The sequence below is a fragment of the Staurois parvus genome, unplaced genomic scaffold (genome assembly GCF_062004578.1).
Source record: "Staurois parvus isolate SC_StPar_1 unplaced genomic scaffold, SC_StPar_1.0 ptg000272l, whole genome shotgun sequence".
NCBI lineage: Eukaryota > Metazoa > Chordata > Amphibia > Anura > Ranidae > Staurois > Staurois parvus.
This window is the reverse complement of record NW_028318068.1, coordinates 5,550,121-5,573,815: the sequence shown is the minus strand read 5'-3', so window position 1 is coordinate 5,573,815 and position 23,695 is coordinate 5,550,121. Positions and strand designations below refer to the sequence as shown.

General features: G+C 41.2%; 1 protein-coding gene across 2 annotated transcripts in view; it reads right to left on the bottom strand.

Annotated features, from left to right (window-relative positions):
* Positions 1-7,195: 7,195 nt before the first annotated feature.
* The window catches only part of DCC (DCC netrin 1 receptor), a 1,041,949-nt gene continuing 1,025,449 nt past the window's right edge, over positions 7,196-23,695 (bottom strand). For both annotated transcript variants that reach the window (XM_089681618.1, XM_089681619.1), the window contains exons 28-29: positions 19,457-19,599; positions 7,196-16,414 (exon numbers count right to left, since the gene is read on the bottom strand). In XM_089681618.1, the coding sequence (XP_089537744.1) occupies positions 16,325-16,414; positions 19,457-19,599 (233 nt within the window). In that variant the 3' untranslated portion in view covers positions 7,196-16,324. The remainder of the gene's footprint in view (positions 16,415-19,456; positions 19,600-23,695) is intronic.

The following is a 23,695-nucleotide window of genomic DNA, read 5'->3' as shown; positions in this document are numbered from 1 at the left end:
TTGAGAAATAAATTTGCCAGAAATGTTCCTGACCCTCCCCTTGAAAAGTACCTTCTTAGACTAAATAGGCTTCTTTAGATGTGGTAAATGTTTAGCTTGTAGGACAATGGGGGGTAAAACTAAGAAGATAGATAGTTTTCAGTCTTATGTAAAAGGAGAGACCTATAAGATTAAAAAATATATTTCATGTTACTTATCTTTTAGAATGTCATTGCAAATTGCAATATGTAAGGAGAACCACTAGAAAGCTTGCTATACATTTGAGTGAACATATCAGAAACATCAAAAAGGGCTTTAGACATCATAGTCTGTCTTACCATTTTAGAAATTTTAATAATAGGGACCCTACCCTTTTGAAGTTTTCTGGAATTGATAAAATGGAGCCTTATTGGCGAGGAGGCGATTTAAAGAAATCAATCTCAGAAAACGAAACCAGATGGATTCTCAGATTAGGCATTTTAGTCCCTAAGGGGTTGAATATAGAGATAGATTTGAATTGTTTTCTTTCAAACTGGTAATATAATTTTTGTATGTAACCCTGCGGTTCTTATGGGGTGGTAGGATAGTTATAAATATGACTGGTTGTGCCCTGTCCGCAACTTGAAGGTAGCTTCTTCCTTTTTTTCTATCTGGAGCATGGTTCCTTGGCGATCTTCACAATTATTTTATCTGATTATTTTATATATATTTTATGTCTATTAGAATATTAACCTCCCTGGCGGTATGATTATTTCATATTTTTGGTGCTGAAAGCGGTACCATTATTTTGCATGGAAATATGTAGTTTTTTTATTGTAGGCCTGTAATTTAGGAATAACTCACTGAAATCTGTCCGAACAAGAGTCTAGTAAACATCCCGGGTAGCATAAAACTTGAAACACAAAATTATAAATTATAATTTAATAAATAATCTTAAAAAATAATAATCTAATAATAATAAATTTTATTAAATAATATAATCAAACCAAAAACACTGAAATTTGAAATAGAGCGCCAAGTTCGCACATCGCTGAGCAAAGTCGCAGAATCGTTTTCAGTGTCTGATGATGAATTTCCCCCACAAATCATTATCACTCAATTCTGCAAGTGGTTCTGATTTACTATCACTGTTCTCTAGCCGGTCTAAAACCGCTTTTGACATAAAGGGACGCTTTTTGGACGCCATGGACTTTTCTAAGTTTCCAGGCAGAAAGAACAGTCAAAATGCAGGCAGGGGACAGGACAAAGCACTCGGGACAAAATATATGTGAAATGTTTTGAAACAGCAATGTTTTACTTTGTAATAATCATTTTTAAAAAAATTAAATTCTTTTTTTAAATTTCAAATTTGCCACCGGTTCCGGCGCTCGTACGTCCCGACGTCACAGGGACCGGAACACGGAAGCCGGATGCCGGCATCGGCTGAAGGAGATGGCCGGGGACACTGCAGGGGACGCATCGCGGGAGCGAAGGACAAGGTAAGCGCTGCAGGGACTCCCTATGCAATGCTGCATGGTAAGCCCGAGTGTAGCTCAGGGTTACCGCTTTTGGTACTGAAACTCTACCCCGAGCTACACTCGGGAATACCGCCAGGGAGGTTAATATACCATTTTGTAATTTATTTTTTTCATATATTTTCATGTTATTTATAACAATAGATGTTGATCGGTATGGTTGGGAGTAGGAAGTAGTATTTAGGACCATCGATCTGAAGCCAATACACCCAACAGGAAGTGAGTCATTAAGAGGGGAGGGGCGCTCGTAGAGTATATCTTACAAGCAGGGACCGGAGATTACTGTCTGTGAGGACACCCTGGAGGAGGGGCGAAACGCATTGGTGCGTTCCGGTTCCAGCTAGGTTGTGGGACGCTACGTCCAGTGAGTTGAGCATGCATGAACAGCGGCACTCCAGAGCCATTTTGACTAGTGGTTGAAGGCTGTGGATAATATACTATCTTAAGGCTCATATGTTGTTTAGAGAATGTGAGTTCAATATGTATCGCTGTTTTATTTGAATATTATTATTATTATACAGTATTTATAAAGCGCCAATAGTTCGCTCAGCGCTGTACATTACAAAGGGGGACAGAACATGTGACAGAACAATACCAATACGATGCAAAACATGAGGGGATTGAGGGCCCTGCTCTTTCGAGCTTACAATCTAGGAGGATAAAGAAGCTAAACAGTATTATACTATTAGTGTCCTTTCTACTTCCCCTTTGCCCGAAGATGAATCTTGGAATACATTGATGAATTGCATCTATACTCCACTGAATGCTGGATATCTGTGAGCACATCTCACCAGTAATAAGCGTTTTTGACTCTTAAGCCCTAAAAGCTAGGAGTCCATCATATCTGGTGAGTGTGGATTCCACAAGGGAGGGATCACTGAGCACTACGTGGTGTAATTACCTTGTATTTTTTGAGGAACGGGATATATATTTCTTATTGGACTTTTCTTCTTTTTGGCATGGAGTTCTTTTATTGAAGCACTTAATCATGGATTATTTTGGATTGTGGACTTTTTTCTTTATATTAATTATATATATTTTTTGCGCTGTTTTATTGATCAATTTATGTTATAGTGTTTTTCACTTTTGAACAGCAGCATTAATTGTTATTTTTCACATATTGATTTACACTTATTGTCCTTATATATTAGGCGCCGGTTTTATTGAATTTTATGATTATATAACTATAGCTTGAATATAATTTGGTAAGTACCTGAAAAAAACTAAAATTGTTCCTGTGTTCAAGTATATATGGACCTAACTGTAGGTAGGGTTAAGAAACTTTATTTTCTGTTACAGGTTTCCTCGCATCAATTATTGTTTGCTGTAATTAGGTGTAGGTAATAAACTCTCACTTTGTTTAATCATCTCCAGAGTTAGGGCTGCTAGGTGCCGGGAAGGAATCCATTGTTTTCTTGTGTTTGATTGCTTATTTGTTTATGTAATGTCATTTTCTCCTGGAACTTGTAACGTGTGCCATACCTGTCTAAGGGGAAGGTTTTTGTATATAAATGAGGTGCTGTTTAGTAATTAAGTCAGTCCTTCTTGCTTACTCCAAACACTGGTGTTGTCGTTTTTTGGGGTAGCTACAGCCATAGTCACTTGCCTCCTATTCCAGAGCGTGGGAAGCACCATCTTGGCGTAGATACCCAGTCAGGGTCACACCCCGACCTAGCATTGGCATGCAGTGGTGTATTTTGCTTTTGTGCTGCCCTAGGCAACAAAGAAATTCAGAGCCCCCCCCCGGGGGAGAGAGAGCCTGACACCGACCAACACCCCCCCCGTGGAGAGAGCCTGACATTAATCAACAACACCCCTGCCTTCCCCCACCTGAGAGAGCCTTCCACTAACATACAACCCGTGACCTTCCTGGAGAGAGAGAGGAAGACACTAACCTTCGCAGCTCTGGACATCCCTGGGAACAAGAGACGGGCTCTGCAAACACATGAAGCAGTCTGCAGCCTCTCTCAGATCCCACCTGGTCCCTGTGCCGCATGTGTCCCTTCTATCGGGGGCAGTGCTGCCCCCCTGAAAAATGCCGTCCTAGGCAAATGCCTTGTGGTAAATTTGCCCTTGTTGGCATGCAACAAAACCCATCTCCACCATCAGGAGCTCTGGTGAAGATCGGCGAGTGCTTAGACCCTGCACCTTGGGTGAGCCCGCATCATCTGCTAGGATATCTGATTGTGTATTTATCCAGCTGATCACTGCTTGAACCTCTCTACTACCACAGCCACTGGCCTCCGAGCCTGATCCCAGATGGTGACACATTTTCTCCAGGCAAAAGCCCAGGTGGAGAGGGAAGAACACTCTTGAAAGGGCTCCAAATTTTTATCATACCTCTGAACAAAGACCTCAGAGATTGGTTGGGTCCAGGGGTGGACTGACCATTTGGAAACTTGAGCACTGCCCGAGGGCCCAAGGTCAGTAGGGGGCCCCATGAGATGCCCCTGGTACCTTTTTTATAGGCTTTTTTGAGTTTGGGCAAGGACACAGGGGCCCCATGATCCACTATTGCTCGGGGGCCCCATGAGTTGTCAGTCCGCCCTGGTTGGGTCAGACAAATATTCATAGCTCAGTGATTGTCCTTTCCACACTGGTCACTGGAACTTCCTCAGCAATAACAGGAATAAGCCTGGGCTTCAAAATGTACTAAATGTAATTAGGGACACTCCATCTTATGGCAGGGCCCCTACAGTTAGCTTGAAAGTCAAAGTTAAAAGTTAATTCCTTGCACTGTTGCTCCTTCCTGGCAACTTGGATGACTTCCCTGTCTATCCACAACACTACTCCCTGATGGTGCAGTGAGTATACTGACAGCTTTACGTTATCTTGGTAGCATATTTTGTTTAAACAAACTCTGGGTTTGGGAGCTACAATATATGAAATTTTTTGGTTTTGGGTTTAACAACTTACTATTACCTAAGGAAAACAAAAAGGTGCGGAGCTGGAATCCCTAAAATCCAATTAAAATGCATACATATAATGTGCACTTAACCCAGATGTGGATAAAAGTGACAAACGTGCACAATGCAAGGTAAAGTGATATTGGTGAGCACTATCAATGTGCTAGGTGTTCATGATGATACACAGTCCTATAAAACAGTTCATAAAGTGCTTTAGAAGTGATGATCCATCTGAGAAGGTCTCAGACAAGTGCTCCTTACAACATTCTGGTGATGTGCCATGAAATTTTTAGGAATACGCACTCACCAGATGCACAACTTTTATGTGCATATATGTAAGGTAAAGCTCAAGGATGTCTGCTGGAATCTCCTATCGGAACCGGGTCAGCCTGGTCTGGTCACAAACTGTTATGGATCCCCTTCCCCTGGGCAGTTTGCAGCACCTTAGGCCTCACTCCTGGATGGGCTTTGTACAGGTATCCGCTCACAAGGAGCCAAAAAGAAGGAAGCCCATAGTGCAGTATTTCCAAGCAACATTCATTTATTATAAGCAAAAGACAAATAAAACACTGACCATGTGGAATGCTAAGATGGCCGCCGGACCTCCACGCCGTTGCGGCGGCAAAGGGTCACTGCACACGGCTCCTCCTCGATGAGTTTCGTGCTAAAGCACGTATTCATGAGGGGTAACCCTCATTGATAGTGCTCACCAATATCACTTTACCTTGCATTGTGCACGTTTGTCACTTTTATCCACATCTGGGTTAAGTGCAATTTATATGTATGCATTTTAATTGGATTTTAGGGATTCCAGCGCAGCACCTTTTTGTTTTCCTTGATTATTCTGGAGGTTTTTGGTCTACCTTTTGGTGCTTTGGCTGCTTGTGATTGTTGTAGCGCTCACTTATTTTACTATTTTATTGTTAACGTATTATTACCTTATCATCATTATTGTTGTCCAGATGGCGGTAACTCCAATCTTCTCTCATTGTAGAGATACAGACACCGGTTGCCTGCTACACTCTATGGCTCTACTCACTGTGCTGTAGCCAGCACCCACTTGGTAGAACCCACTAGGTGCTTCATCATTACTGGACATAGTGATTACATAGGGGCCAGCGGCTAGGCTTACTGAGTGCAGCAGGAGGCCAACACCAGTTACACCCGGACATGTTGTATAGCAGTGGATGCTGTAGTTCTGCAAGAGAGCAAATATTAGAGTCAGGGGCATCCCTAGGAAGGTGCAGGAGGTGCGCATCGCACCGGGTGACACCATTTGCTTGGGGTGACACCGGACCCGCTCCACAGAAAGGTAGGTTTTAAGCAAGCCGACGATCCTTGCAGGATGGATCGGATCTGCGGATTGAGCATAATGGATCATAGTTCAAGTGTTCCAGCACCGGGTGAAACCAACCCTAGGTGCGCCCCCTGATAAGAGTCACCACCTGGCAGCCAGTATTAGCCATCTTCCTGCCTGCACCTTTTTGGGCTAGCAATCGATTCCATCTTTTTCAAAGGCTTCCATCACCTTTCAGGAAAAAAAATATTAAATACACATATTTTTGCAGAAAACAAAAGTGCATTTATTATTTTTTCCTACAGTGTAAGGGGGAACTCTGCAGACCCTGATGTAAAGGGGAACACTGTGTGCCCTGATGTAAAGGGCAATGCTGCACATTGTGATGTAAAGGGGAACTCTGAGGTAAGAGGGTCTGTTGTCACCAGAGCCCCTTCCCCCTTACATGCGAATCCAGAGTTCCCCCTTACATCACAGTCTACAGGATTCCCCCTTACAGTGCAAAGGGGATTTCTGGAGCCTAATGTAAAGGAGAATGCTGCAGACCATGATGTAAGGGGGAATGCTGTGGACTCTGGTGTAAAGGGGAACTCTGTTGTAAGGTAGTCTTTGGTGACCTTACATCAGAGTCCGCAGCATTCCATTTTACATCAGAGTTCCCACTTATATCAGGGTCTGCAGCATTGCCCTTTACATCAGAGCTCCCCTTTACATCAGGTGTGTGAACATTTGGGTGTTCATTAATTTCATTGGCCAGAATAATAATTTATTCTGGCCACTGAAATGAATGCACGCTCAAGCACTAAATGCGCCGAGCATTTAGGCGAATTTACACGTGTTTAGGCATGTTGGGCATTTTTTCTGCCCAAACACTCCACTCCTGAACATAATTATGGTACATTTAGATTTCAGCCTCTAAACGCCTGTAAACTCCTCGTGTGCATGGACACAGAGGGGGTATTTACTAAAAGTGGAGAGTGCAAAATCTGGTGCAGTTCTGCACAAAAACCAATCAGCTTCCAGGTTTTATTGTCAAAGCTTAACTGAACAAGCTGAAGTTAGAAGCTGATTGGCTACCATGTACAGCTGCACCAGATTCTGTGTGCACTGGCTTTAATAAATCCCCCCTACAGGATAACACAGAGTGGTGTTTTGGCACAGAAAAAAAAAAAGTCAAACTCCTGTAAAATGTACATTTCACACAGGGGTGGACTGACCATTTGGAAACTCGGACACTGCCCGAGGGCCCGGGATCAGTAGGGGACCCATGAGATGCCCCTGGTACTTTTTCATAGGCTTTTTTGAGTTTGGGCAAGGACACAGGGGCCCCATGATCCCCTATTGCCCGGGGGCCCATGAGTTGTCAGTCCGCCCCTGATTTGACAGCTGCAGTGTGCATGAAGCCTAAAACCATTTATGTTCCAACCCAATCAAAAAAAAGATAAAAAAAGAAACCTTTTTTGCTAGTACAACTATACAAAAAATAGCAGACAGAAAAGTTTGTTTTATATCAAAACTTTATTCAATAAACAAAAGAATGCAACATTGGGTACCATTTCTATAAAAAAACTAATATGGACCGTCCTACAGTGCTTTAAAAAAAGAACCTTTTTTTTTTTTTTTTTTTTTCTCCTTGGAATCGTATACAAGATTTCATGTAGAAACAGTCAGTTTTAAACTAGAAGTTACGTTTCCTTTCTGAGAAACAGAAATGACATTTAAATATTGCAATCACTAATCTAATTTGATTTACAGTTTAAGAAATTCTACTCAATCTCAGTTCCATGTGGAGGCTTTTAGTACTGGAGATAGCTGACGCCGTTGCCTGATGTTGATGTACATCCAGTTACATTAGGGGAAAAAAAAATACACACATTGCAGTTTTAGGCATAGACAAACATCGCTTCTTAGTTGTAAAGGGTAAAGAAGCTTAAATATCGTAATTCACAAGCGTGAGTTTGGAAATAGTTTTCCAGACTTCATTTTGTGCTGGGTTGTAATAAGACATGAAGCACATGCATTCTCTTGCTTCTCATTGGAAATGCCTCATCAGTGTCTGACACCACTTGGCTAATATATGCTCCTAATAAAAAGACGGAATAAATATTATAACCCTGGACCCATACCACAATAGGGCGATGGCCACCAAAAAAATGGGTTGATGTTGACCCGTAAGGTGTTCACGTTATTTCTAGTAGCCTTGCAAGCCAAGAAACCCGTTGCCTTAAAATATACTCCCTAAATCTACTTTTCAGTATGCTTGGCAGTATGCAGTTTTTCTCAAGTACATTATATTTTGTGAATCTGTTGCAAAGGTCCTCAGGTTTCATGCACATGGGGGTATTGGGGCATATAATGTAAAACATGGCCTTAAATCATCACGTGGGAGCCACAGGTGTTGAATGCAGCTGCCTGTACAAATGAATTACATGATATGGCTGTATGTGGGTATACACAACTTAACCCCTTCCTACGTAGCCCCGGGGGGGGGGGGGAGGACGGAATTCCTGATCATGTGACCACTGTTTTTTGTTGTCACAGTGGTCACGTGATCGGGAGGCCTTCCCCACTGGCTCCTGATTGTGACTAGAGAGCTGTCTATGACATCGAATTCTTTTGTTCAGTTGGCTATACGAAAACCTGTGGCTCTCAGACACTGAATAATGGCTGGATTTTTTCGGTAAATGTCCCACTTTGCATGAGCCCTTACCTATAGAGCCTGTAGCAGACTTCACATTTCAGGCTGACAATACTAAACCTTTGGCTTGCAGTTAGAATTAGAGTTGTTAGCTCCTTCAGTTGACCTTTGGGCTGCCAATCTGATAGACATGATAGGTAGCCCAATGGCCAACTGGAGGAGACCACAGATTAGCAAAGCAGATCAAATTGGATGTGGGGGGATAGTACAGGTTTGTAATCCCATATCCTTCCAGAGGAGGTCTGGACAGGTTTTACTTACTGCTTGACAACCATTTCATATAGGGCTGAAGAGTAGCCCCCAGCAATGATTACATCACATATATAACCAAAGGGTGTTTATATATGAAAGACTGGCATCAAGTTTTCCAAGAAAGCTACTCATATTATATTTATTCTTAACTAGGGGATGCAGGATTACCTGGCCATTACAGCACCTAAAACAATATTTCCGAGGTTTATTCGGAATGCTAACTTGAATTTTAAATAACTAATAATCTCTTCAAATTATCAACATTACAAAGCAATCTGTTGCTTTGTTCTCCAATTAAGAATTATTTTGTTTTCTGGGTAGCTAGAATCTTATGTATGTGGAAAACATAGAATATTCTTTTTCCAAAAATGTTTGTTGGTTGGTCCCTTCTACTGGTTGGCCATTCTCCTTTTGCCATTTTATTTCAATGGTACCCTTAATCCCACTGCATTTTCTTTCCTACTTTAAGCCAATCCTAAAAAAGTAAAGTGGGTAGGCGTTTTAAATTACTCATATAAAAAAAAGGTCAGATTGATGGTGATACCATTTTTTTGGCTAAGTAGATTGTAGTTCAAGCTCTGTAAGCACACTGGCCAGTATTGCCTGACGAAGAGAACAAAGTGCCTAGATAGCTTGCACTAAAATCTATTTATTCAGCCAATAAATGTTATGACCCTAAATCCGAGATTCAATTTTGCCATGAAAGAGCTGTTGAGAGGCAACCTCTGTTTGTTTCAAGAAACAACTTTCCTGGAAGCTTGAGAGACCTTAAAGGTATGAAGAAAGCATGGGACACATTGTACAGCTACAGTCAAATGCATAGTCTTAGTAAATAATTTTCAATTTACAGCTACTAGGAACAAAGTTTTCTACAACATGACACACAACAACCACTGCAAATAAAAAAGATTCCATAAATCAGCAGCCAATCTAGTTCAGGAAAGCTTAGCAACCGTGTGATGACAAGAACTGTTTCTACAGGACACGAAGGATGCACATCAGTTCTCAAACCCGGCGTCAACTATTCCATTTCAGTTACCAAATTTACCATAATTTACCTAAAAGGAAACATTCTAAATAATAAATTAAATAATACTTATAAAAAAGCACACCCCGCTGCCCCCAACCCCACCCCCACGCTGCCGCCAGCTCGCAAAGTCCTGAACTGGCGGAATTATTTTACAGTTATAAAAAAATGGTTTCGTTTTTTTTTTTTTTTCTACCACCTCACTCCTGTTGAGCTGTATGATGTTCAGCATACTGTGACAGATGACCCACACTAGTCATAATTGGAGCATATATATCCTTCCTTTAATAAATGGGATGAAATGGGCATGTATACACTCCTGAGAGATGCAATGAAGGGTTGTTATGAGGACAAGTCTGAAAAAAAAATTCTAAAAACACTTCAAGGGCAAGTCTGCTAAGATAGATTGGGAGGGTGGAGTGTAATGTGAGAATAACATTGACCTCCTGATTGGTGTATCTCACCAATCAGTGCACCTTCAAAAACTCTCCTACTGCACCCTGGCTGGTTGTTAGAGATTCACCTAATTTCTCTCTCTAACACTTTAAGGGACCAGAGGGGAGGGCCTGAGGACTACCTGGATTTCAAACTAGTAGACAGAACAGTGGCATGGATTTGAGTATTTCTATTCTCCTTACCTGCCACCGCTCCACAAACTGCAACATAATGCTATCTCACATTATAGTAAACCTGCGAGTATGGCAATAAGGAGGCTGTCATTGCCGACTTATATAATTACAACATAGCAAGTTGTTGGTCTTCAGACATTACAAGCTAGTAACTTACTGGATCAGCCTTTCTTCCTGAAAGGAACCCTTGATATAATTTTTCAGGTCTTGAGAAACCCTTGCTAAAACCAATTCATTGTTGGTCAGTGTGAAAATGCCCCTTACATTGATGGCTACTGGGAAGATTTCCCCCCCTTACAGTAGTAGTCAGAATGCCTTCCTTAAAACAGCCATATAGATCATTTAGTTCAGTTCATTCAGGCTGCCTTTGCCAAGTGGCACTGACCCCTGAGCTAGACAGGCACCACCGGATGGGAGGTCAATCAGCAACAGTTAAAGCAGGGTTTCTTAACCAGGGTTCCATGAAACTCTAGGGTTCTTCCAGAGGTTGATAGGGGTTCCTTGAGCAATGAGCAATGTCTGCCTCTCAGATAACTTCCCACTGACACCAATGATCTTTTTAGCTATCTGTAAGGGGTAATTCCTCCCAAAGACCACTAGTCTAAGAAGCATTCTTCCCACTGATCATCAAATTAATGTAAAGTAGTTGCACATATAGTCATTTTTAACCAGGGTTCCCAGAAAGTTATTTTAAGGGTTCCTCTTTGTTGAAATGGTTGAGGATGGATGAGCTAAAGGATCTCTTAGCAACCATTGGAGGAACCTAAGCTTCTATGAAACTCTGGTGAAGAATGGTTGTACTACAATGTGTAGTCAGGATCTACTGGAGATGGAAGTGCTAGAGTCAGCAAATGTATCTGCTATTTTGAAATCCACACAGGTTCACTATAAATGTGCTCTTACACATAGCAACCAATTATATTTTTATCTTCATCTTCTGTACTGCACTGAATAGCCTCTAGAATCTGGTTGAATCTAAAGTGAATCTCACTAAAATCAGAACATACTAGTAAGGAATGAACAAAACCTTTAGAGTTTGTGAATTTTTGTGATATTTGCCTTTTGTTAAGAATACTATTGTAGCTTGTGTTATAAGGTTGAAAGTAGAAAAATATAAAAAACACTCTGTGTAACGGAACGTCTTACAGAAACTGTCAAGTATTCTTAAAGATAGGTAACACCATTAACAGCCTTTGAAATGCGTATATTTTTTGGATTCCCTTTTTGCACCTGGAATGTTTCCAACTTGCTATGATTTTTGTCATATCACAGTGCATAAAACAATGGTGTGACATTACCCATACCAACCAATCAGACATGAGTTCTTAAATGAAAGATGATCTCTGTTTTGGATGTTGTGGCTAATTCTACATTATTTTTCACAATGTTAATTAGTAAATCACAATATTATAGAAAGTGAGAGGTATACGCCCAGACTTTAATGGCAAAATAATACTAGGAGTCTCTTACAAATGTTTATGTGTAATTAAACCAAAAATACCTTGTGTTTCAAGGTGATGATAAGACTTCCTAAGGCTATGATGGATGTAAGAGTGTTTATGCCTAGAAATGATGGAAAGAATGGGTTTTATAAGGTTGGCAGATATCCTAACAATGGTGGATCTTTATTTGGACTGCCATGAGTTCAAAATAAGAAATTACTATGTCAGTCCACCAAAAGGATCCAGCTATGAATGGATGCTGGGAGGTAGAATCAATCGTCAAATTCTTACATTTCTCCAGGACTCAATTATGAAGTCAACAACCTGGGAACTATGTTAGAGAGATCCCATCATCAAACGTCCTGGATAATTAAAAAAGTTATTAAACTCTCCAACATTTACCAAAGACTGAAATATCATTTTTATCTAGAGTAACCCTTTCAGCAGTCTGGACTGTGAACGGGTAGTCTTAAAATGGAGGTGTACATTGACCAAACTGGGCAAATAACAAGTATACAATACTCTATACAAAATAAACAGCGTGCACATACCTTCCACCCTCTCCACCAACACTGAGAGCCAGTGGCGCATCAGAAAGAAAATATTGGATACTTCTGGATACTGGGCACACACATCATGCCCTTGCCTCCCCACCATGCGATGCTAGGTGCCTTAATCTGCCTTAATTGCCAGGCTCCAATACTGTTGTGTGGGGATACAGACATGTGCACAGTACTTTCATCTGTGGGTAACTTAAAGGTAAGTACATGTTGCTTATGCACCATACAGTGAACCTGTACTCTGTCCAGAAACGTCAACCTGTTTTTTGCCCAGTTTGTTTCTCTTTAGGCAGTCTTTGAAGGTCAAGGCTTGCTGGGAAGCCACGAGTTGTCAGGTCTTCTCACTGACTTTCAAACTATCCTAGGTTTCCAAAAGCAATTCCAGATTTGACGGATTCATTTCTGGAAACATACCCGGTTTATAAATCTGAACAGCTGCGCCATTCCAGCTTCCTTTTACATACATAAGAATCAATGAAAGGAAAACTAGGTAAGAAATATAGACAGACACTGTTGACCCATTTCTTAATAGGGCAGTGTGTGTGGTTGTCTTGCTCATCCTTGCTTCACTACCTAGTAAGTCACTGACCTGGTACAAGCATGCATCCATTTCGGTTACAATGTCTGACATCTATACAAGGGAGGACCAGGAACTTTTGACCTGAGAGGCAAACACAACCATCTGGCCCTGTCATGGTAAAGGTGCTTTGCTGTGAGCTAAAACATTCAACAATAAATGTAACAAACTCCCAGAGATGACATTATCTGTTTTGCCTTGTTGCTAGGACATTGATAAAACACTGGCAGCCAGTTCAAACCCCATAGCGTGCACTCTCTCCCCTGTCGCAGTAGGTCTGAGCTCAGTGATGCTGTGATGGAGGAGATAGTAGACCATTCATGTGCAGGGGCTTGAGAGCTTGCTCCAGTGATGGTGAGGGTGAGCAGTAGTGACTGTGGAACTGTCTCAGCAACTTCCTAAAAACAAGGTGGGATGTTGCTATCTGTGGGAGTTTTGTGCCACACTTGCAAAGGTACACAAATGGTATACACCTACAGCAAGGATTATTATCCAAATTTTGTCAAATTTGCACAGTTTGTTTTCAGCTACAGGCAACCCTTATTTGAATAGGCATTTTTTTTTGGTAAAGGTGAACTAACCCCTTAATAGGGGCCCAACGCCTTTGCATTCTTCCAGCAATGAGTTGTTTTGCAGCTCTTGGCATTTGGTGGAAGATCACCTGAGATCCCAGGTTTGAGCGGGTAACAGATAGTTCTGTAAGGCTCAGTAGGTGTCAATGACCGCCATTCCCGCTCTGATTTAGGTCCAGTGGAGGGAGTATCCCTACTAAGAGCCACCAACTCAACTTATATTATTTGTGCAGGCCTGAGGGGCAAATGCCCCCCTGCCCAATCCTTCCTTGTCTCCATACTGAACAGGTCAGTGACTCATTACTTACTGAAGAAAGGATGAACACCCTGACCTTTGAACCTATAAAGATGACTTTCATATTTCTATCCAGACATGTTCCCTAGAAGATCTTCGATGGCTGAGTCAGAGACATAGCCAGAAGGGTTATATTTTACAGTGTAATCATCATCATTGTTGGGTATATTGTGATTTGTGATCTGCAGAAACAGTATTATATATTGAAAAGCTCACATATTCTGGATGAACATCATGGTGCCCCTGTAACTTAATTTGAATTAATCAGCAACTATGCCCAACTTTTCCAAAGAAAATATCTATTTACACAGTCACCCAGCTGTATACAAACTTCAGAAATGTAACCGGAGTTTTCATAAAACGAGACAGGATGACTGTGTGACACTGTATGATGTATAGTATCAATTTTATAGAGACGATAACAGACAGTGTCCTCTACCCGCTCATCTGTGCTCTATTTCTAGTGACTAGTGGCAGACATAAATCATAAGTATAGGTACGTTTCAGGTCAGAGATCCGTTTTCTAGAATTCACGCTACATAGGCAGTCTAGGTTTAAAATGGTGACAAAAAAATAATAACCGAAAAAATAGATAGAGAATGATCAAATAAAGCAATACAAAAGGGCAACAATGATATATAAAGTCTTGGAGCAACCCAGCACATTGGTTTATATGGGTTAATGCACCTAACTTTCTGCACTCTGCGTTCTTCACGCTGTACTTCAGTAAATATTTTGTGTAAATCCAGTGAGATTTGGGGATTTTTGTAGGCTACTGTCATAAATATTTACTGAAGTCCAGAGTGATGAATGGAGCTTTATCTCGGCAAGGATTGAACTTTTATTGGTTGTAGAAGGACCATGTTTGCACCTAAGGCCTATTTCACACAGGGCATACAGTGTTTGCCCCCATAGGATGCACCGGTTTTCGATGCATCACTGTGCAGGCAGTCCCATTCATGTTAATAGGGAAGCAGCGGATGCATGGACACAACCACTGCTCCAAATTTGACACCAGTGTGGATGCAGGACCCTGATTACAGACACTGTGTGGGTAAGTGCGGCCCAGACACGGGTGTACATTGCAATGAACGAGGTCTAACTCCTGCAGCAGTGTTCCTGTATCTTTTGGGGGTTATAAAACAATTAATGTACCTTATACCAATGGTGTTTGCACTATACAATATAGTTCATTCTACAGCTAATAAGAAAAAATCACAGTGGGCACAGTGACCAATCAAAAGCTTTCCAAGGTATACTCTGAGCTGCTGAAAGCTGGAGTTTCATTGGTACACCACCCCGATGTCAACAGAACCATTTGTGGTGACACCATCTACAATACCTGTACATTTGCTGGACTAAAACTACCCATTCACAACTCAAATGTCAGACACTTCCTGTGAATCGGCTGAAACTCAAGCCATAGATGGCCCTGTCAACATCACATGGCCAACAAACTTTAACTGAGAAATCAAACTTCAACTTAGAAATCAAAGGAGCTGGGTAGAAAAAAGTTGACCAATCGGCTCCAGTCACTGTGTGGGTATTCTGTCAATAACCAGCAGGAGAGACACCCCCATGCTCGCTGTTAGGATAGGAGAATCTATGGATCTCTCTCACTGAGCCCAGTTTACATCTACGGCAAGCTCGAGTTTGCTCACAGAGGTCAGTATTTCAATTTTCAGTACACAAAAATTCAGCACTTCTGAATGTTAACGCATGGGGCTTGCACACTAGATCCATCATAAAATGCAACTGTATAGATTTGCTTTAGAGAAATGGGCATAGCACAGGCTCACTTTAAGCTGTCGTAAGGCAAAAACACCACCATTATAGAAATACAACTTTTCTTTCCACCATGTGAACCTCTTGGCTTTGCAACTGTGATTTATTCTACTGAATTCAAGCTTCACATATGCTTTGGGGATCTACCTGCTTAATTTCCCAGCTCTATCCCCCAACCATGGGGGTCTTGCTTTTCGCAGCAAAAGATGTCTTAGTCTCTCTGCTGCAATTTTCAGACATTATTGAAAAACCCAACAGGGGAAGTAAGAATCTTCTATAAAGGCCACAGTAGGGTAGCTAGAGCTGGGAACTCAGATGATAATTTTTTTTTTTCTGCAGCCCAGGTCATCATCTAGACTCTAGAATCACAATAGGAGTTTGGATTGAACAGATCCTTTATCCTGTCATTTATATTTGTTTCCCTTCCATAGCTAGGAAAGCTGTGAATATGGCATATCGGCGTTCCTGAATTTCGTCTTTCAGAAAATGTGGCTTTTGCACCAAACTCCCTCCAGACGTTTCCAGAGAAAATAAAAATGATTCGATGAAAGAGTTCCTGGAGTAACAAATTATTCCTGGATGTCATGGGGATTCTTGATGTAATAAATCCACGGTTATTTCCTGTGTGGTCTGTGCAGATGTTTTCACTGGTGAGATTTAATACACGGGTATGCTGCAATGCTCCTAGGTGTCCCATTAACCCCTTGCTGCCGTTGAGGAGGAGCTAAAAGTGCATTGCTCTGCAATGTTTTTCCAGGCTCCGGCGGCAGCGAAAAGAGCCAGTTCCAAACTCAGAAAGCGGAGCCCGTGATAGCGTTGAGCTGCTTCATCAAACCCTCCAGACTGGCCATTTGTTCACTTAAATCGTCCTGTTCGTATACCTGCAGGGTGAACAAAAACTCAGTTAATAGATGAATAGAAGGTAATATGGAAAAAACAACCATTATGGAATTTTATGTAATAATGGAGTTACTGCAATTTTTTCACCAATATATCTTGTCGCACCCAGAGCTGCCAAACCCAAGAGTGCTTGGAAGGCACAAAAGTATTATTAAATATAATAGTATAGCCGCCTAATCTCATGTCACACTGGCCACATTCCTACCTTAAATATCAAGAGAGACACGCAATTTCCCATGGGTAATACCTTTCCAGTCTCAAGAAAATTGCCATATCTACAGTTGCAAGAAAAAGTATGTGAACCCCTTGGGATTACGTGGAGTTTTGCATGAATTGGGCATAAAATGTGCTCTGAACGTCATCTAAGTCACAACAATAGAAGAACACAGTCTGCTGAACATAATACTACACAAACGTTACATGTTGCCATGGTTTAATTGCACATAACATGTAAACATTCACAGTGCAGGGAGGAAAAAGTATGTGAACCTTTGGACTTAATAACTGGTTGACCCTCCTTTGGCAGCAATAACCTCAACCAAACGTTTCCTATAGTTGCAGATCAGACCTGCACAACGATCTGGAGTAATTTTGGACCACTCCTCTTGCCAAAACTGTTTCAGTGTAGCAATATTCTTGGGATGTCTGGTGTGAATCGCTCTCTTAAGGTCATGCCACAGCATTTCAATCTGGTTGAGGTCAGGACTCTGACTGGGCCACTCCAGAAGGCGTATTCTGTGCTGTTGCAGCCATTCTTTTGTTGAATTACTTGTATGCTTTCGGTCATTGTCCTGTTGCATCACCCATCCTCTGCGGAGCTTCAGTTGGCAGACAGATGGTCATACGTTTTCCTGCAAAATGTCTTGATAAACTCTGGAATTAATTTTCCCATCAATGACAACAATCCGTCCAGGCCCTGAGGCAGCAAAGCAGCCCCAAACCATGATGCTCCCTCCGCCATGTTTTACAGTGGGGATGAGGTTTTGATGTTGGTGTGCTGTGCCTTTTTTTCTCCACACATAGTGTTGTGTGTTCTTCCCAAATAACTCAATCTTGGTTTCATCTGTCCACAGTATATTTTGCCAGTAGTGCTGTGGAACATCCAGGTGCTCTTTTGCAAACTTCAAACGTACTGCAATATTCTTTTTGGACAGCAATGGCTTCCTCCGTGGTGTCCTCCCATGTACTCCATTCTTGTTTAATGTTTTCCTTATTGTAGATGTGTCAACAAAAATGTTAACATGTGCCAGAGATTTCTGTAGGTCTTTAGCTGACACTCTGGGATTCTTCTTTACCTCATGCAGCATTCTGCGCTGTGCTCTTGCAGTCAATTTTACAGGACGACCACGCCTAGGGAGAGTAGCAACAGTGCTAAACTTTCTCCATTTGTAGACAGTCTGTCTTACTGTGGACACATGAACATCAAGGCTTTTGGAGATACTTTTGTAACCCTTTCCAGCTTCATGCAAGTCAACAATTCTTGATCGTAGGTCTTCTGAGAGCTCTTTTCTGCGAGGCATGGTTCACATCAGACAGTGCTTCTTGAAACCAGTAAACCCAAAACAGGTGTGTGTTTTTTAAGGGCAGGACAGCTGTCAGCAACACATCCAATATCATCACACTGATTGGAGTCAAGGTTGGCTCACTCCTGGCTCCAATTAGCTCTGGGAGAAGTCATTAAGCTAGGGCCTCACATACTTTTTCCTCCCTGCACTGTGAATGTTTACATGTTATGTGCAATTAAACCATGGCAACATCTAATGTTTGTGTAGTATTATGTTCAGCAGACTGTGTTCTTCTATTGTTGTGACTTAGATGACATTTAGAGCACATTTTATGCCTAATTCATGCAAAACTCCACGTACTCCCAAGGGGTTCACATACTTTTTCTTGCAACTGTATAACTCATGATACCGTAGTGTGATGGTCAGTGGGAAGACTGCTCCTTACACTTGTGGTTATTGGGAAGAATTACCCCCTTATAGATAGCTAAAAAGATCAATGGTGCTAGTGGGAACTCATTTGAGAGGCACAAATTGCTCATTTCTCATGGAACCCCTAGCAACCTCTGGAGGAACCTAAGGATTCCATAGAACCCTAGCTGAGAAACCCTGGTATATACAGTAAAAAAAATTACAAACATTTTATTTAAAAATGAGTATTACAACTCAGAAAAGCATAACATAAATTGTCTGGTGTTTGGTAATTAAGAAAAATACAGCATGTCACAGAGATACACCAAAAAAGTCCTCAATGGAGAATATCATATTGTCATATGATGCTTATGCATTATGAAATGATCCCCAGAGGGACATACACCCGATGTATTTCAAAATAATGCCTTTTTCCCTCTTCCCCAGGGGTATATAGCTGATGATAGTGATAAGAGCTGTTGACATACAGAGTTAACCAGTCAAAATTACAATTAGAAGCAATCCATGGTCTGCAAGCATCTCACCAACTACCACCGTCTGCCAAAAGTGGATCCAAGCCTGCCCTGGGACAACATGAAACCACAGAGACCAAAGAAACATTAGTTATGGTTACTAGGCTAATAGGCTAAGTGAAAATTCACTTTGAATAGTGACCACACTCTACTCCTTTAATGAACTTACCTCAATGTGCAGATCTCTATATAGGCAACTAATGTAGCTCTAACACTAAAATAAAAATAGTAAAAAAAAAAAATTACCCATGATAAAAGATATTTAATACTCACCTTTCCCGCTCCCTGGACTGCCAGTTGTTGTACTGTAGAGAAGTCACTGCTGGAAGAATCTACTGAATTTGACACTTCCCGGTGTGTCAGGTCCCCTGCCAAACACAGTGGTTCCTTTTGCAGGACCCTATGTCAATACAGTACGCAGCAGAGGCGTAGTGGCATGCCCTCTGCAATCTACCAAATCAATTAAAATCTAACTTTAAGTACAAGTGCGCAATAGATATAAGATACAATAGGTAGAGGGCAAAAAAAGGAATAGGAAACAAAGAAGAAAAAGGAAACAAAAAAAAAGCGCTCTTACACTGGCTGGGTCATCTGTATGTTTGTGGCTTTCCTCTGACATTTCTGGGGCTGTTGGGACTGACACTGGGAGAAGTGGGGATCTTGCCTTTCCTGCTAGCCCCAACGATGCCGTCTTTACTTGTGGCTTAGGTAGGCTGGAGCCTAAAAGATAGAAGAGAACAGACAATGTAATACAATGTAGTATTAACAGAAACTTTACGTATAGGACTGTTCCTTGTAATAACCTTCAGCATGACTAGATCTAGCAAAAGAAGCACCTTCTAATGTGTTTCATAAATCAAAGTTACAGTCAGCTTCATGTATCAATGTGCTTAAAGATGAACTGTCTGTGTTGCCTGTAACAACTATAAAATCCTTCTTTTTAAAGTAAGTAGTAGAAAAATATCTTGGCTCCGAGTTAAGGTTTGGGTTGGAATTTAGAGTTTGAGGGGGAGGGGGGTTGGGGGTTACGTATTTTCTTTTGCAAAAATTTAGTAACACTTACAGGTCTTGTCCCTAACCATGCCTATAACCAGATAGTGAAAGAAGCAGCAGACTGACAGGTTAATTTCTTTCTCACTCTGCTCTCTCCAGCTCTCCGCAGGTCCCTTGCACTGCAACATAACTAATTGGCTCCCTGTGCTGATTCTTAATCCACCAGTCTGAGCTATGCTGTAGAGTAGATTTCAAGAGGCTAATGCCAAACCAAATTCTGGTGTATACATTTAAAAAATTACTTTAAAAAATGTATTAATAAATAGGGAGCTGCATAATTTGTTTATTTCGTATATGTCTGCCATTCAGTCTTAAAGTGGAAGAAAAGCCTAATTATAACAATTTTTAAAAATGTTCCCTCCCTTCTCCTGCTTCCCATTCTGCTTTACCTGTTTAGAAAAGGTCTGTATACTTATTTTTATTCTGATCCAGTCTGGTCATGTGATCCCACAGCTCTGGCTGCTGCAGAGGAGAGGAGGGAGTTCCAACAATGCATGGATCAAAGGATCCTATGGGGGCTGTCATAGTGCCTGAAAGTCGCAGCCGCTGTAGAGCGCTCCCTTACACAGAGCTGCAGGATCACATGACTGGACCGAAGCAAATTGAAAATAGGTAAGTACACATCTTTTTTTTATACAGGGTAGGCAGGATAGGTAGGAGGAAGGGAGAGGGAACATATTTTAGAATAATTATAGTTGGGGTTTTCTTCCGCTTTAAAGTGGAGCTTCGCCCTACCTAACAACCATGGCCCTATTAGAAGCTATTGCCCCTTCTAAAATATTTGGAAATAGTTTTTTATTTATTTTTGGCATAATTACCTTTTTTATGTAAAATTACCGTCACTTCAGGGTCCATGTCTCCGTAGAGACGTGCATCATTTTTGGTTTCCCTTTGACTCCTGGGATATTGGTGTCATCAATCCCAGGAGTCAACGAGCATTTTCCTCTGCACAGTGTGTCAGGGATCCGGGTATGACCAGAAGTGTGTGGACTGACACAGGGAAACGCAGGTTTCAGATATAGTAAATAATCTAATTTATTAAGACTAACAATACAAACGCAGTGCAAAACTAAACATAAACACAGTGCAAACAAACTGAACCAAACCTCCAACAGATAACAAATATACAATACAAGAGTAGTCAGGCAGGCCGGGTCGGTAGCAAACTGGCAAACGGAGTACCAGGAGCAGGCGGGAGAGTGGTCAGGACTAGCCGAGGTCAGTACAGGCAGAGTTCAAGCAGAGTCAGGACAGAAGTAACAGGATCAGGAAACCAGGGCCAAGCAAACAGTACAACAAGGCACTGACTGCAGGTCTGGCCATCCCTTAAATACACCACCTGCAATGAGCCCCAGGTGATGGCTAATTGCCGGAGTGAGCCTCTGGTTGTTGAGAGCACCCACTGGCCAGTCCTGGTACTGCAACCCACAAGGCAGGTGAGTCCCACCACTATTGGCGAGTCCATTCCTGACACAGTGAGATCGGGATGTGCATGCTGAGTAGTCAGCTGCACAAAATACAGGAAGAGAACAACTGGCGGCTTCAGAAGCCAGTAGCTGACATGGCTGCCAACAGCAGTTGGAGAGTACCAGTTTGGGTGGGGAAATAATATTGACATATCATTAGTATTAATAATAGCCAATGAAGAAAGACTGATAATTAAGAAGAACAAATATGTTTATTTAAAATTCTTCTGGAAGACTGTAGGTCCTCTTTAAGGATTTAACACATAAAAGGTAACTCCATTTTCGTGGAGGAAAAAAAAAAGCAAATAAAAAAAAAATATATACAGCATATACAATTGTGACACAAGACATACTGTAATTGAATGTTATTAAATATGACCTTTCCGTTTCAATCTGCAGCGCTGTAATTTTCTGTAAAATGCAATGCAATATGCCTACCTGGAGGTGTTCTGTACACAGAATATGTACAGAACGCCCCCAGAACCATCCTTCCCTGCTTGTGCGATTGGCTCACTGATTTTCCCAGAAGTCTGCACAAAGATATACGTCAGATTTCAGGCATCCCCTGCAACAAAAATGTCATCTTTGGTAAGATACCCCCAATAGGAAATCACGTCGAAAGGGATGCAGACCCTGCAATTTTCCTCATTAGAGCCCTAAAAGTGCAGCAGATGAAAAATAATTATGAAACAACTCCCATACAGATTCACTCTGCACATGGACACAAACAGCTCTTTCTTCAGAACAACAAAAGGTAGGAATCTGCAGCAAAGTTTGTTAAACTTCTTGAAATGTACACAGATCGCCAACGGGGGAGTTTTTTTCTCAACAAAAGTGGAGCTACTCTTTAAATCCTCCTAAAGGTTAAGTTTAGGGTGAGGCTTAAGGGTTAAGTGATAGGGTCAGATGAAAGGGAAGAGATTAATTTAAATGAATTAGGATAACAGTGAGGGTAAGGTTAAGGATTTAGTGTTAGAGTCAAATTTAGTGTTAAGAGTTAGTTTAAGGATACTTGTTAGGGGTTCATTTGAGGAATTCAGTAAAATATTAGGCCAGGTTAAGTGTTAAATTTTATGATTTCGCTAAGGAGGAAGTGTAAGGTTACGTTTTAAGGTTTGGGCGAGGCAAAAAAATATCAGGGTCACCTGAATGGCATGATTATTAATAGGGGGTCAGAGTATGAGGGGTGCTGGGATATTCTGACTTGTTTTTGACACTCAGAACCTCATTACCACTGTTGGGTTCTTGGTGCTAAACAGCATTGTGCCTCTACAAAGATAAGAGGAGTTATCTCTTGAACGCCCAGTCAAGTTGGGTGGCATGGCCATTGGTAAATCCTACATTCTCCTTGAGGACTGCTGCTGGGGCTCTCCCACCCTTTCCATTCTTTCTTCTTTGATCAGTTTGCATTGCATGGATTTGCCCTTTAAATTCAACCTACTCTTAGATGCCATAACAGTAATTTTTTTTTTTTTTTTTACTCATTCGGCTAATTGACAGTCAATTACTTTAACTCAGTGCTATCCAATGACATAAATATCATACAAGGTGTTGATTCTACCACAAAAGTTTATATTATGGCATCCAAATATCTTACTGCCAAGAAATTAAAATACGACCGCTTAGCATTTTAGATGACAGTCATCTTCCTAATTATGCCTTTACCCTTTCACTGTGAGCCAGAAAATGGTTCTTAATCGCTTTTTATTTCATCGCACTCAGATATGATGCTGGGTCAACAATCTTCGAGGCATGAGATGAATTTTAAACCCAACGTACAGTGAAAAGACTCAGCGCTTTAAATAACACAACAATGCATAACAGTATAATTTGTATGGTTTCTGAAAGATACAGAAGTTTGCAAATCTCTTATTCTTTGGAGATACAATACAGAAAAAATGCTGGTTATTAACTCTCATCTTCCAGCAAAATGAAATGTCATCATGTAGAAGAGGCTGAAAGTAAAGAGAATTAATTGAACTTGTGATGCCGATCGTGCGCCAAGAACGCTTGCTCGTCATCCCAAGTAATTACCAGAAGCATGATAGCAAGCAGTGGGAGGTGGAACGGGGAATAAATACATAATGAGATTGTGTTGCCATTTGATCCAAAGACTGTAGGATGCCAATATATTACATCCAATTCTTGAAGACAATTCCAATCTGCCAATGATTGTGATCACAAACACAGCCTGAGCTGCTGGTTACTTACACCGGAGTAAGAAGCCAAACAAACTTGGTTATTTTGAAAACAAAATGTTAGCTTTTAAATGCCCATAGTTTTCTAAATTTTTGCAA